Here is a 14,705-nt window from a genome sequence, read left to right as displayed (position 1 = left end):
TGGTTGTTCATGGACGAAGAGGCAGCAAGTGGTCAACGAGGCTTGAAGAAGGAGAAGAACGCAGCGAAGGAGGGAGCTGCTTGGTTCGAACGTGGGGGGGGGGGGTTTCTTGGAAGCTGGTCGGCGTGGCTGGTTTGTGAGGATGATGGTTCAGCTGGTTTCGAAGGGGGGGTGCTGAGGATGGCGGCTTAGAGAAGAAGAGAAGGAGTTGGGGTCTCTAGGACTTTTTCTTTCGTTTCTCTTTGTTTTGTGTTTTGTCTTTTGAAAAAAATGAAGAAGGGTGTTGGTTATTTTGGTTAATGGGGCGGACCGGGTCGACCCGGTTTGAAGTGGACCGGGTCATGGGGAAGGTTGGACAATTGTTTGGGCCTGGGGTTAAAATTTGAAGAAGTGGCTCAATCCGATTTTTCTTTGTATTTTTGTTCTCTTTTCTCCTTTTATTTTTCTAAAACTAAATTATAAAAGTACTTAAATTATTATTAAGAACTAAATTAAGTTATATAAGCGCAAACTAACTCCCAATAACAATTAACGCACAATTAAGTAATAATTAAGCATAAAATTGTATATTTGGACATTAAATGCTAAAAAAATGCAAAAGATGCCTATTTTTGTAATTTTCATTTTTTGTAAACAAACTTAATTACTAACGAAATGTAGAATTAAATCCTACATGCAAAATGCGACATATTTTATATTTTTTTATTAATTTAACAAATAAACATGCACAGACAAATACAAATAATTATCCAAAAATGTCACAAAATTCTCAAAATTGCACACCAAGGAAAATCATTTTATTTTTGAATTTTTTGGGAGTAATTCTCATATAGGGCAAAAATCACGTGCTTACAAAACATATGCCCTTGTCCAATCACCCCAAATTAGCAATACAATTCCTTAATCATCCGAAGACCCTTCCTCTAATTATCTGAAGCTCGTTCCTCTAATTATCTGAAACTCGTTCCTCTAATTATCTGAAACTGCCTGTGCTGCCTAAGAATTATATGACTTTCCGTTCAAAATTGAACCGCAACCTCACGCACACAATTCCCAATCATTTACAACATACTGCATAACCCATACCATTCTAGGATAACCATGAGAACTTCATATCCCTTCCGAACCGCAAGCCACTATGCATTCCACTAGCCAAGAACTTTCCATTGATCTCATCTAGCAAAGAACCACTATACATCTTATGCTCCTCATGCCCATAGAAAATATACATCTCCAACCAAGGTAGAAACCATCAAGGACTCTCCGAGTTCCCCTTGCACAAACCAGACCTGCCAGGACTTAATCTTCTAACTCGACCAAGATACGCAAGCCATCAAAACCTAAGAGCATTGCCGCGAAATACCTGTAGGAACTCATTACCCTGTACACACCCAAGGAACTAATCATATCCTTGCCATACTGATCCAGCCTACTATCAAGCTACCCTATCTATCTAAATTTCCTTCTGATTTATTTTTAACTTGATATTCTCTCTTAAATATTCCCAAAAGCACTACATTCGAAATACTTCGCTCTGAAGAACTTCCTGTGGATCTAAATCCGTTACCTCCTAATATTAGTACATAGAATCTCACAATTAATATAGAAAACACCACAAGTCTTGATGTCTTCCAAGGAAAACTCAGTTCCTAACCACACATACAACTTGAAAATATCCAATTATTACATGCAAAATTTTGAACAAAATAGGACCATTCTCTAGAGGCATCCACTCTACTTAAACCGTAGTTAGATTGATTAAACGAACCGAACAACCTGTGCTTCATTTGCGCTCCGATACTGCAGAATGTGACCTCATTTCGATATAACCAAGCAACTTCCTGCCCTATGCACCGAGCATTCCTTACCAACCACAACTCAAGTCATTCCCCGATTCTCGTACACCCATAAGGCATAACTTAACCTTTATTGAAATTTCCTTTACTCGAGCCATAACTGATTCACAAATACGCCTCAAACTGGAACCATTAGAGCACATAATCGTGCAATCAACTATTCAATAGCGGACTCCCCCATTTGGCTCAAATCCATAGATCAAAACACGCACCATAACTTATAATGCGTATACTTTATTGCTTCCATAATACCATAGTGAGATTAGACTCAGTCATTCATAAGCTCTTGAAACACCGACCATCGGGTACTTTAACTCTATGCAAATCTCGCATTCACTCTCGTAACAGTTAAGACCACTGTATCAAGTGACCCAAATTTAAATTTTAACACATATATTTCACTTGTGAATGAGATCTTCTAACAGACATCATAAGGATCACACAATCTCATAACACTGTAGGAGATAACCTGCCAACTTCGCCTCAATATAACATTTCTGTATACCTTCCACCGCCATATACATTATATAGTCACTTAATTTTTCTTGAGTCTGAACTCATACCGCAACATGAAATTTACTTCACTCCAACTAGGAGACATGAAAAGATTCTTCACGCGCCCATAACTCGGGGCTACACATCCAACCACAATGGAAATCAAACACTTAATAGTTCATCTATCATCCATCAGACCTTCCTCGTCACTTCCAAGTCATATAGATACCTCTCGCAGTACCAACATACTCATCACATAATTATCAGCCATCACTTCTACTAATGGGGACAATACCGCACATATAAGTTCAAAACACTTGCTCACACAATCAGCACCTCGGTGCTCAAGCCATAGGCAAAGATCCGGCCTCAAGTCCTCTAGACTGACCCAACATCAAACTCATAGAGATCATATCTCGCCCCTCGATCAGGGAATCACAAGACATCAAGGCATATCTGATACTAAGCGCTCATGTGCACATACGAATGAGTGGAAGGAATTTCAAGAGTTACTTTTCAAGCTGAATAAAGGACGCACGATAAGAATTCAAGAATGCAAAGTTTTCCTAAAGGTTCTGCAGCCTCTCGATGATAAATACAGACGTCTCCGTACCGATCCGCGAGACTCTACTAAACCTGCTCATGACTCGTGAGATCTATGTAACCTAGGCTCTGATACCAACTTGTCACGACCCAATTCCCCGAATCCGATCGTGATGGCGACTTTCGTGAAGACAAGGCCAGCCAGACCAAAATAGACCACCTTTTTTAAACAGTTAAATACCATAAGTAGTTCTAAAATGTGATATAATAACCATAATTTATGAAATTAACGATAACAACAGTAGAAACTACCCCGACACAGCCCAAACTGGGGTGTCACAAGTCATGAGTAACTAAGAAATTTGGATACAAGTCTACTGAACACTAAATCTAATACAATAGTTCTAAAAACATGAAAATGATAAGATAAGGGAGGCACGGGGCTGTAAACGCCAACAACTACCTCGTAGTCTCCAAATCACTGCCTGGACTAGGAGAATCAGTACTCACGAGCGGGCTCTGCGATGCCTGAATCTGTGGGTTTGACTTGTAGGATTATGATGGAATTTTATATAATTGTATGAACTATGAAGCATGACGGATTTAGTCATTGGCACTGTTATTTCTGCTAATGAATCTGGTTTTCGAATTGGAGTTTAACTTGCAGAGATTGTTGCAGGCATACCCAATGAGATGTTGTCCAGATTTTTCAGTGATGGATTCTCATCTTGAAGTTCCAATGAAATTTGCAAGCTGAATCCGTGAGCGAAACAAAGAAAAAAAAAGATTGGACGTAAATAGCAGAGAGAAGATGGATGTATACGGTGTTGCAAGCATCAAAGAAGATGAAATCTAAAATACTTTAAGAGAAAGGTCGAAAAGAAAAGCAAAAGGAGTGTATCGGTCCTTGGTATGATTATGAGTATTGGTTTTGGAACATATGCTTTGCTGTTTTGCGTTGCTGTAAGCAATAGGCAGTTGGAAAAAATTGTTGATTTCAGTACTCAGAGGTCTTTGACAGAACAAATCAAATGATGTAGTTTATGATAAAGCAGCACAATAAGAGGTCGTTTGGTAGAGTGTGTTAGAGAAAATACGGCATGCATTAGCTTTGTGTATTAGTAATGCTTTGTTTGATATACTTTTTCAACCTATGTATAACTAATACAATCATTAGTTATACACTCTATTTGGTATTATCCTATGTAAAACTAATGCATAGAAAATCATGGCATTAGCTATACAAAGGTTATTAATGCATGCATTAGCATGGTTAAAGACAAAATTATTCTTAAAGTCCCTTAAGTTAAAGAATATGGAGGGCATTTTTGTAAACAATTAAATTTCTTAAAAATTATGCAATGCATTTTAATTTTTAATACACCACACCAAACAATGCATATGAAATAATCTCTGTATAATTAATGCTTGCATTACTAGCCTATGCATTACTAACACCTACATTACTAATGCACCTTATTTAGCATTATTCTTATACGTCCTACCTAACGACCCTAAGTCTTTTATATCATTCCCAACTTATCTCTTTGGTGAAGATTTTTTTTCCTTCTAAACTATGCAGGAATCCAGTGGCCTTAGATGTCCTAATAGGAACTTTGCAAGATGCTTTTTATATAAGTGTTTTCCATTTTATGTCACATGCCATGCCAACTGTTTATCGAGACTTCGTTGCAGAGGCTATCCGATTCTAAAACAATACAGGAATTGATTGATATACTTTACCAAAAATAGGATAAATATATTTATGATATCAAGCTTAAAAATGCAAAATCGCGCCTGTGCTCCTTCGTATTTTCTGCACTTCTAGCATAGGTATACTGTATACATCATTGACTAAATAATCAATTGACTACCGGAATTAGCAATAAACAAGCAACAACCGCTTCAAAATCCAAATGATCTAGTCATAAATATATTTGATGCATATGATTTCTAAAAAAATTCAATTGATATTATCTCTTTGGCTAAAAAGTTCAAATTTATTTATAAAATATTCGATTTATCTTATACTTATCCTCTGTTTATCTTTCGATCCATAAAACCTCTACACCGCTAATTTTATCTCATTTTTGCCCCTTCCTATCTTTAATTATTGTCCAGGTTGGTTCTGACATTTGCAAAGGTGGAGCCATGTAGACAAACAAAGGATTTAAATTAGCCCCAAACTATTAAATTAATTTATATATACCTTCTACTATAATGTGAAACATGCCCCCGAATAATTGTGAAGGACAAAATATATCTTTGAATAATTAAAAAGGTCCAAATATATCCTACATGGATTAATTTTTTCGATGGTGTAAAATCGTTAGTGGGAGCTCCTATTGGCCGGAGGCAAACAAAGTGCATATATAAAACAAATTTAAAATGTTAGGAATATATTTGAATATTTTTTCCATAAAATATAATAATTATTACATAATCAGAAATCACAAAGAAAAATCTGCATTATTTGTTGCAGATGAAGGATTTGCCCATTCAAAATTTCACATCCTATTGATAAAAATAATTAGCATCAAGGAAAAGAATATTAGTAAGTGGTTAAATGATATTAATTGAGAATATCAATTATTTTGTTTTTTTATTCTTTTTTTTTAAAAAAAAAAAAGAAAGAAAGAAATCCTTAGCAATCAATTCAAAGGAAGAAGATTAAGGGAATCTACAGTACTGGTTAGTTGGAAACTTTTCCTTACTTGTTGTTTCCCTCTAACTTTATGCAATTACACTTACCTACCCTCTATTTTTGCAAATGTACTGACCTCCCATTTCTTTTAAGTTTTTCTTTTTCCTTTTTTATCTTTGGTTTTAAATATCACCAATTCCATGCAACAATTGTTTCTTTCTAATTTTTTTCATTGGTAGCTGCTATTTTACTATTACTCTTTATAATAAATAAAAAATACATAAAAATAAAGGGTAAGTTTCATTAAATTTGTAACAAGGTAGAAAATAATATAAGATTAAAGTTCCTTTTTTTTAATCATTTGGAACATACTAGAGGGATAAAAATTGGACACTCTTACTTTATTACTATCCTTTAATACTCCTTACAAATTTAAGTAAATAATATATCGAACGTCTTTCTCCATTTTCAGCATGAAAAATAATCTATTTGTCGATTTTTTTTTTAATATCAATATTTTTAATAATGTCATAATCACATATACTATCTTTCAAAAGTTGGGCATTTTAGTTAAATTAAGAAAGTAGAGGACAGAAATGAATCTTATTAAATTACCGGGTAGGTCTTTGTAACTATCAAAACTTAGGACCTGAGGTTGCGCTATAAATTTGAAGGTTTCTCCTCGAGTCTGTACTCAAATTTGTATCTTGTCATATCTTGTTGCGTAATCATGGCAAGAATGACATCTCAAATGAAAAGCAAATCCGAGAAAAAAATTCTGAAAGATAAGCGTGCTGAGAAGATAGCACTTTCCAATAAGCAAAATGCTCTTAGTAAAAGAGCGATGGATCTTTCCACCTTATGTGGAATTGATATAGCAATTATAATTTTTTCAATTGCTGCTGAACCGTTTTTCTTTGGTAATCCAAATGTAGAATCGGTCGTCGAGCGATTTTCGCAAGCAAAACAACCATTTTACCACATGTCAAGCCGTAAGACGACACATGAAAAGACTGGAGGTGGGGAAGAAAATGATACAATGAAAAAGCAGAAAAGGAAGGCAATAAATGAGGAAGAAAAAGGAGAATCTACATTGGAAATTTTCGAGCCAACTACTTTGGTAAGACTTGAGAAACTGAAGCAAGAGATTGACCAACTTGAAAAAGATTTGGCTGAAAAAATTGATGAGTTACAATCAAAAATAGGTGTAAAAGATCCAAAATTTGTACTAGAAATGAATGCAACAAAATGTTCAACCATATATAATAAATAAAGTTTACTATATATATGTTTCTGTTTAATGACAATGTGGTATAAGAGACAAATTTATTATTGTTCATTGTTTATATTTTGTTTCCTTCAATATATATGGTTTTCCTATATGCTTTTTATTTACACAATTTTCATATGCACCCAAAAGGATAGTTTTGTGCTCAATTCGGAAGCTAGCACCACAAAATCTATGTACTTTAACACTTTTTGGATATTGAGTTGAGGTGAGAAAGTTCAAAATTGGTAAAAAGTTTGTAAAGTACTGTTGTGTTTGGAAATTTTAGCTTAAAAAATGACGTGATTCATGTAACTAATTCTTTATTTTATTTTATTTGGTATGGTGTTGATATGAAATGAGATTAAATGAAAAAAATTAAGATTTATATAACCGATCCCAATTTAATTGAGAATGATACATAATTATTGTTGTTATTAGTAATAGTAGTAATAACTAATTTGCTATCACATGTTATAATTCCTACAATTCATTAATACAACTTAAATCCTAAAAAAGTTGAACAAAATTTTGATAAATTAATGAAAAAAATGAAGAGTCCAAGTGAATACATTAAGAAAAATCTGAGCTTTTGTAAGAAAGAAAGGTTTTTCTTATGGGTACAGGAAAATAAAATATAGACCCTCTTTTATTTACAAAATCATATAAGAAACTTATTTTGTCTGTGGAAACAATAATAATATTCTCGTCTTTGCCAAAGCTTTTTGAAACATGTTTTGGTGTCTTTTTTTATCTTGACATGTTTTAATAATGCTTGTAATAATTACACCAAGCAAGTTACTAAATTAATCTGGTTATAAATTAAATGAATCAAATTGTATATTTTGAATCTATGAATGGGCATATGACAAAACTTTTTTATTCCATATCATAAATGTATATAATGCATATGATTTCTCAATATTTTAATTTGATATTATCTCTTTGGCTAAAAAAATCAAATTTATTCATAAAATATTCTATTTATGTTATAATTTGTCTTATGTTTATCTTTTGATCCATAAAACCTTTGCACAGCTAATTCTATCTCATATTTGCCCCTTCTTATTTCTCACTGTTGTCCAACTTGGTTCTGACATTTGCAAATGTGGAGCCACATAGACAAATAATTGACTTAAATTACCCCCAAACTATCAACTTAATTTATATATACCTTCTACTATAATTTCAAATATGCCCCCGAATATTTGAGAAGGTCCAAATATATCTTTGAATAATTAAAAAGGTCCAAAAATATCCTACATGGACTAATTTTTTGATCGTATAAAATCATTAGTGGGAGCTCCTACCAGCCGGAAGTTGAATAATTAAAAAGGTCCAAATATATCCTACACAAACTAATTTTCCGATGGTGTAAAATCGTTAGTGGGAGCTCCTACGAACCCGAAGTAAATGAAGTGCATATATAAGACAAATTTAAACCGTTAGAAATATATTTGAACATTTTCCTATAAAAATATAATAAACATTTGTTTACCTTCAAAAAACGGATATCAATTAAATTTATATGTGGTTTTAAGGATATGCATATTAATTCAATATAAATGATAAATTGTGTTAGATTAAACAGATAAAAGATGTAATAAATTGTCAAACCACTTAAGAGGAATTATTCCAGACTCAGTTACAACCTTTATGGAATGCATGCCTTTGATCTCGGATTCATAATATCGAAGCACTGATGAACAAAAGTAAAAACCTTGATTAATAGAGAAAATGAGAGTGTCACGACCCATTATTTCCACCTTCGGGACTGTGATGACGCCTAATATTTAACTTGCTAGGAAAGCCAGCGTTAGAGGATCTTTATGCTAATTTTAATCAATTTCAATAAGTAAAATCCATTAAGCCGAAATGAAACTAAAATTGAGTGCGGAATGACATAAAAAATAATAATATCTAATTACAACCCGAATCTGGAATCACAAGTTCACGAGCTTCTAGAGTTTCTACATATAGAGTTTGAAATAAGTACAATTGTCTCGAATGATAAAAAAATAAAAAGGGGGAAGGTGGAAGGTGGAAGGGGACTTCAAGGTCTGTGGACGCCAGCAGATCTACCTCAAGTCTCCAAAAGTAGATCCGAGCTGATACGCCTCACAAGTAACTAGGACAATTACCAAAATATGCACAAGAAGTACATAGTGTAGTATGAGTACAACCGATCCAATGTACTCCGTAAGTGTCGAGCCTAACCTCGACGATATAGTGACGAGGCTATAACAGAATACTCATGTAAATAAACATGTGCAGATAACAATATACATACAACATAACAACAATTAAAGGCTAAACATGTACTATTGGGAGGCGACATGCGAAAGGGGTACAAGATTGTCACGCCCCAACCTCGGGGAGCGCAACCGGCGCTTAACCGAGTGGACTCGATCGAGCAAGCTTGTTAGATACTTCCTACCCAACTCGCTTATGACCACAAAAAGGCGTGTTTCCATTAATTCAAATAGTAAACGAATCAAATATTTACAATATGACTAATTAATTTCGCTTTACTACATCATTGTTAAGTTTCCAAAACACACACATTTTGCAATCTAGTGAAACAAGAGTCTAAGTATAACATAATCCGGTGACCCTCCTAACACCCATATACAACCCACATACTATCTATGGAACTCTAAATAGGTACAAAAGAGTACTACAAAAGTGCCAGCAACAAGGCCCCGGCTATACCTCAAATACAATACATATATGACAAAAGATGCATAACCCCAAAATGAGATGGGGTTCACCAAGGCAGCTGAGAAGATGTTGATGATGTACCACTAGCTGCGATCGGCATTGTCTGCTATGGAACCACCTACATCCATTTAAAGATGTAGCGCCCCCGATAAAAGGGACGTTAGTACTATCAAATAGTACTAGTATGTAAAGCTAAACACCAATCTTAATAGAATGAACAATGAAACAAAGAGGAAGCAGTCATGCTGTACAATAAGAGCTTCAAACAAATACGAAAACATCAAGTAAGGATCACATAGTTCTCAGTTCAATTTCCATCTTATTAGGTTGATAATCTTAGTGTCATGTGCCACAATCCACAATACCACTATGTTCCTACACGGAGTCCAATCTCGACCCGATCGGCTAGGTCATCTCATTTGAGACATCAACTATATCCACAATTTCAAAAAATCAATCCAGCACATTTACCACCATGTGTGCGACATGATATCTGATCACGGCCCGATCGTCTAGGTCATCTCACTTGAGACATCATCCTTTCAGTCGTTCATCTCAATTCACATTTCCTTCCCATCTTTCAATACTTTGCACGAGTGGCCTCATTTATTAAGTCGTTCTTGGCACTTGGCCGAATCTTACAATCCAAGTTTCTCTTTTTATAAATTCAAATAACATTATCATCAACATCAATAAGGCCTATCATATAAGGCATTGCATACATAAGGGAAATGCTTGGAAAGTCCTAATCACACAGCGACTTTTCATATAAATAAGCATAGCAATCTTTATTCGATTCTTGACATGAATTCTTGACCTTTCTCTACACATATTCCATAGCAATCTTTAGTTAATGCATATGATTTCTAAAAAAATTCAACTGATATTATCTCTTTGGCTAAAAAGTTCAAATTTATTCATAAAATATTTAATTTATCTTATACTTATCCTCTGTTTATCTTTCGATCCATAAAGCCTCTACACAGCTAATTTTATCTCATTTTTGCCCCTTCCTATCTCTAACTATTGTCGAGGTTGGTTCTGACATTTGCAAAGGTGGAGCCATGTAGACAAACAAAGGATTTAAATTAGCCCCAAACTATTAAATTAATTTATATATACCTTCTACTATAATGTGAAACATGCCCCCGAATAATTGTGAAGGCCAAAATATATCTTTGAATAATTAAAAAGGTCCAAATATATCCTACATGGATTAATTTTTTCGATGGTGTAAAATCGTTAGTGGGAGCTCCTATTGGCCGGAGGTAAACAAAGTGCATATATAAAACAAATTTAAAATGTTAGGAATATATTTGAATATATTTTCATAAAATATAATAGTCATTACAAAATCAGAAATCACAAAGAAAAATCTGCATTATTTGTTGCAGATGAAGGATTTGCCCATTCAAAATTTCACATCCTATTGATAAAAATAATTAGCATCAAGGAAAAGAATATTAGTAAGTGGTTAAATGATATTAATTGGAAATATCTATTATTTTGTTTTTTCATTCTTTTTTATAATAAAAAAAAAAGAAATCCTTAGCAATCAATTCAAAGGAAGAAGATTAAGGGAATCTACAGTACTGGTTAGTTGGAAACTTTTCCTTACTTGTTGTTTCCCTCTAACTTTATGCAATTACACTTACCTACCCTCTATTTTTGCAAATGTACTGACCTCCCCTTTCTTTTAAGTTTTTCTTTTTACTTTTTTTTTGGTAGAAAATATCACCAATTCCATGCAATAATTGTTTCCTTCTAATATTTTTCCTTTGGCAACTGCTATTTTACTATTTTCTGTATAATAAATTAAAAATACATAAAAAGTAAAGGGTAAGTTTCATTAAATTTGTAACAAGGTAGAAAATAATATAAGATTAAAGTTCCTTTTTTTAATCATGTGGAACATACTAGAAGGATAAAAATTGGACACTCTTACTTTATTACTACCCTTTAATACTCCTTACAGATTTAAGTAAATAATATATCGAAGGTCTTTCTCCATTTTCAGCATAAAAAATAATCTATTTGTGGATTTTTTTTTAATATCAATATTCTTAATAATGTCATAATCACATATACTATCTTTCAAAAGTTGGGAATTTTAGTTAAATTAAGAAAGTAGAGGACATAAATGAATCTTATTAAATTACCGAGTAGGTCTTTGTAACTATCAAAACTTGGGATCTGAGGTTGCGCTATAAATTTGAAGGTTTCTTCTCGAGTCTGTACTAAAATTTGTATCTTGTCATATCTTGTTGCGTAATCATGGCAAGAATGACATCTCAAATGAAAAGTAAATCCGAGAAAAAAATTCTCAAAGATAAGCGTGCTGAGAAGATAGCACTTTCCAATAAGCAAAATGCTCTCAGTAAAAGAGCGATGGATCTTTCCACCTTATGTGGGATTGATATAGCAATTATAATTTTTTCAATTGCTGCTGAACCATTTTTCTTTGGTAATCCAAATATAGAATCGGTCGTCGAGCGATTTTCGCAAGCAAAACAACCATTTCACCGCATGTCAAGCCGTAAGACGACACATGAAAAGACTGGAGGTGGGAAAGAAAATGACACAATGAAAAAGGAGAAAAGGAAGGCAATAAATGAGGAAGAAAAAGGAGAATCTACATTGGAAATTTTCGAGCCAACTACTTTGGTAAGACTTGAGAAACTGAAGCAAGAGATTGACCAACTTGAAAAAGATTTGGCTGAAAAAATTGATGAGTTACAATCAAAAATAGGTGTAAAAGATCCATAATTTGTACTCGAAATGAATGCAACAAAATGTTCAACCATATATAATAAATAAAATTTACTATATATATGTTTCTGTTTAATGACAATGTGGCATAAGAAACTAATTTATTATTGTTCATTGTTTATGTTTTGTTTCCTTCAATATATATGGCTTTCCTATATGCTTCTTATTTACACAATTTTGATATGCACACAAAAGGATAGTTTTGCGCTCAATTCGGAAGCTAGCACCACAAAATCTATATACTTGACACTTTTTGGATATTGAGTTGAGGTGAGAAAGTCCAAAATTGGTAAAACGTTTGTAAAGTACTATTGTGTTTGGAAATTTTAGCTTAAAAATAACGTGATTCATGTACCTAATTTTTTATTTTATTTTATTTGGTATGGTGTTGATATGAATTGAGATTAAATAAAAAAAAAGAAGATTCATATAGCCGATCCCAATTTGTTTGAGAATGATGCATAATTATTGTTGTTATTAGTGATAGTAGTAATAACTAATTTGCTATCACATATTATAATTCCTACGATTCATTAATACAACTTAAATCCTAAAAAAGTAGAACAAAATTTTGATAAATTAATGAAAAAAATGAAGAGTCCAAATGAATACATTAAGAAAAATCTGAGCTTTTGTAAGAAAGAAAGGTTTTTGTTATGGGTACAGGAAAATAAAATATAGACCCTCTTTTATTTACAAAATTTTATAGGAAACTTATTTTGTCTATGGAAACTGTAATATTATTCTCGTTTTTGTCAAAAGCTTTTTGAAACATGTTTTGGTGTCTTTTTTATCTTGACATGTTTTAATAATGCTTGTAATAATTACACCAAATAAGTTACAAAATTAATCTGGTTATATATTAAAAGAATTAAATTGTATATTTTGAATCTATGAATGGGCATATGACAAAACTTTTTTATTCCATATCATAAATGTATATAATGCATATGATTTCTCAATATTTTAATTTGATATTATCTCTTTGGCTAAAAAAATCAAATTTATTCATAAAATATTCGATTTATCTTATAATTTGTCTTATGTTTATCTTTTGATCCATAAAACCTTTGCACCACTAATTCCACCTCATATTTGTCCCTTCCTATTTCTCACTGTTGTCCAACTTGGTTCTGACATTTGCAAATGTGGAGCCATATAGACAAATAATTGATTTGAATTACCCCCAAACTATCAACTTAATTTATATATACCTTCTACTATAATTTCAAATATGCCCCCGAACAATTGAGTAGGTCCAAATATATGTTTGAATAATTAGAAAGGTCCAAATATAACCTACATGGATTAATTTTTTTGATGGTGTAAAATCTTTAGTGGGAGCTCCTACAACTTACAAGCCTGAGGTAAACGAAGTGCATATATACAGAAAATTTAAAACATTTGGAATATATTTGAACCTTTTTTAATAAAATATAATAAATATTACATAGTCAGAAATCAAAAAGAAAAATCTGCATTATTTATTGCAGATGAAGAATTTGCCCATTCAAAATTTCACATCCTATTGATAAAAATAATTAGCATCAAGGAAAAGAATATTAGTAAGTGGTTAAATGACATTAATTGAAAATATCTATTATTTTGATTTTTCATTATTTATAAAATAAAATTAAGGAAATGCTTAGCAATCAATTCAAAGGAAGAAGATTAAGGTAATCTAAGTACTGGTTAGTTGCAAACTTTTCCTTACTTCTTGTTTTCCTCTAACTTTATGCAATTACACTTGCCTACCCTCTATTTTTGCAAATGTACTGACCTCCCATTTCTTTTAAGTTTTTCGTTTTCCTTTTTTTTCTTTGGTTTTAAATATCACCAATTCCATGCAATTAAATATCACCAATTCCATGCAACAATTGTTTCTTTCTAATTCTTTTCATTGGTAGCTGCTATTTTACTATTACTCTTTATAATAAATAAAAAATACATAAAAATAAAGGGTAAGTTTCATTAAATTTGTAACAAAGTAGAAAATAAATAAGATTAAAGTTCTTTTTTTAATCATTTGGAACATACTAGAGGGATAAAAATTGGACACTCTTACTTTGTTTCTACCCTTTAATACTTCTTACAGATTTGAGTAAATAATATATTGAACGTCTTTCTCCATTTTCGGCATGAAAAATAATCTCTTTGTGGAATTATTTTTTGTTTTTTGTTTTTTAATATCAATATTCTTAAATAATGTCATAATCACACATACCATCTTCCAAAAGTAAGGCATTTTAGTTAAATTAATAAAGTAGAGAGGAGAAATGAATCTTATTAAATTACCGGGTAGGTCTTTGTAACTAAAAAAACTTGGAACTTGAGGTTGCGCTATAAATTTGAAGGTTTCTCCTCGAGTCTGTACTGAAACTTGTATCTTGTCATATCCTGTTGCGTAATC

The 14,705-nt window shown here is 32.4% G+C and overlaps 2 protein-coding genes across 2 annotated transcripts; both read left to right on the top strand.

Annotated features, from left to right (window-relative positions):
- Nucleotides 1–6,268: 6,268 nt before the first annotated feature.
- Nucleotides 6,269–6,811, top strand: LOC104248147 (agamous-like MADS-box protein AGL29). The gene has a single exon (XM_009774394.2). It carries the CDS (start codon nt 6,269–6,271, stop codon nt 6,809–6,811), a length of 543 nt encoding a protein of 180 aa, XP_009772696.2.
- Nucleotides 6,812–11,800: 4,989 nt separating this feature from the next.
- LOC104235971 (agamous-like MADS-box protein AGL29) lies at nt 11,801–12,292 on the top strand. Its single transcript, XM_009789808.2, has one exon. The coding sequence runs from the start codon at nt 11,801–11,803 to the stop codon at nt 12,290–12,292; it is 492 nt and encodes a 163-aa protein (XP_009788110.1).
- The last annotated feature ends 2,413 nt before the right edge of the window (nt 12,293–14,705 follow it).

The sequence above is a fragment of the Nicotiana sylvestris genome, chromosome 9 (assembly GCF_000393655.2).
Source record: "Nicotiana sylvestris chromosome 9, ASM39365v2, whole genome shotgun sequence".
Taxonomy (NCBI): Eukaryota; Viridiplantae; Streptophyta; class Magnoliopsida; order Solanales; family Solanaceae; genus Nicotiana; species Nicotiana sylvestris.
Note: the sequence above shows the minus strand (reverse complement) of the source record. Positions and strands in the feature narration are given on the sequence as shown.

What these genes read in the sequence shown, in the direction of transcription:
- LOC104248147 (XM_009774394.2), top strand. Translation starts at nt 6,269, where the DNA reads ATGGCAAGAATGACATCTCAAATGAAAAGCAAATCCGAGAAAAAAATT.
- LOC104235971 (XM_009789808.2), top strand. Translation starts at nt 11,801, where the DNA reads ATGGCAAGAATGACATCTCAAATGAAAAGTAAATCCGAGAAAAAAATT.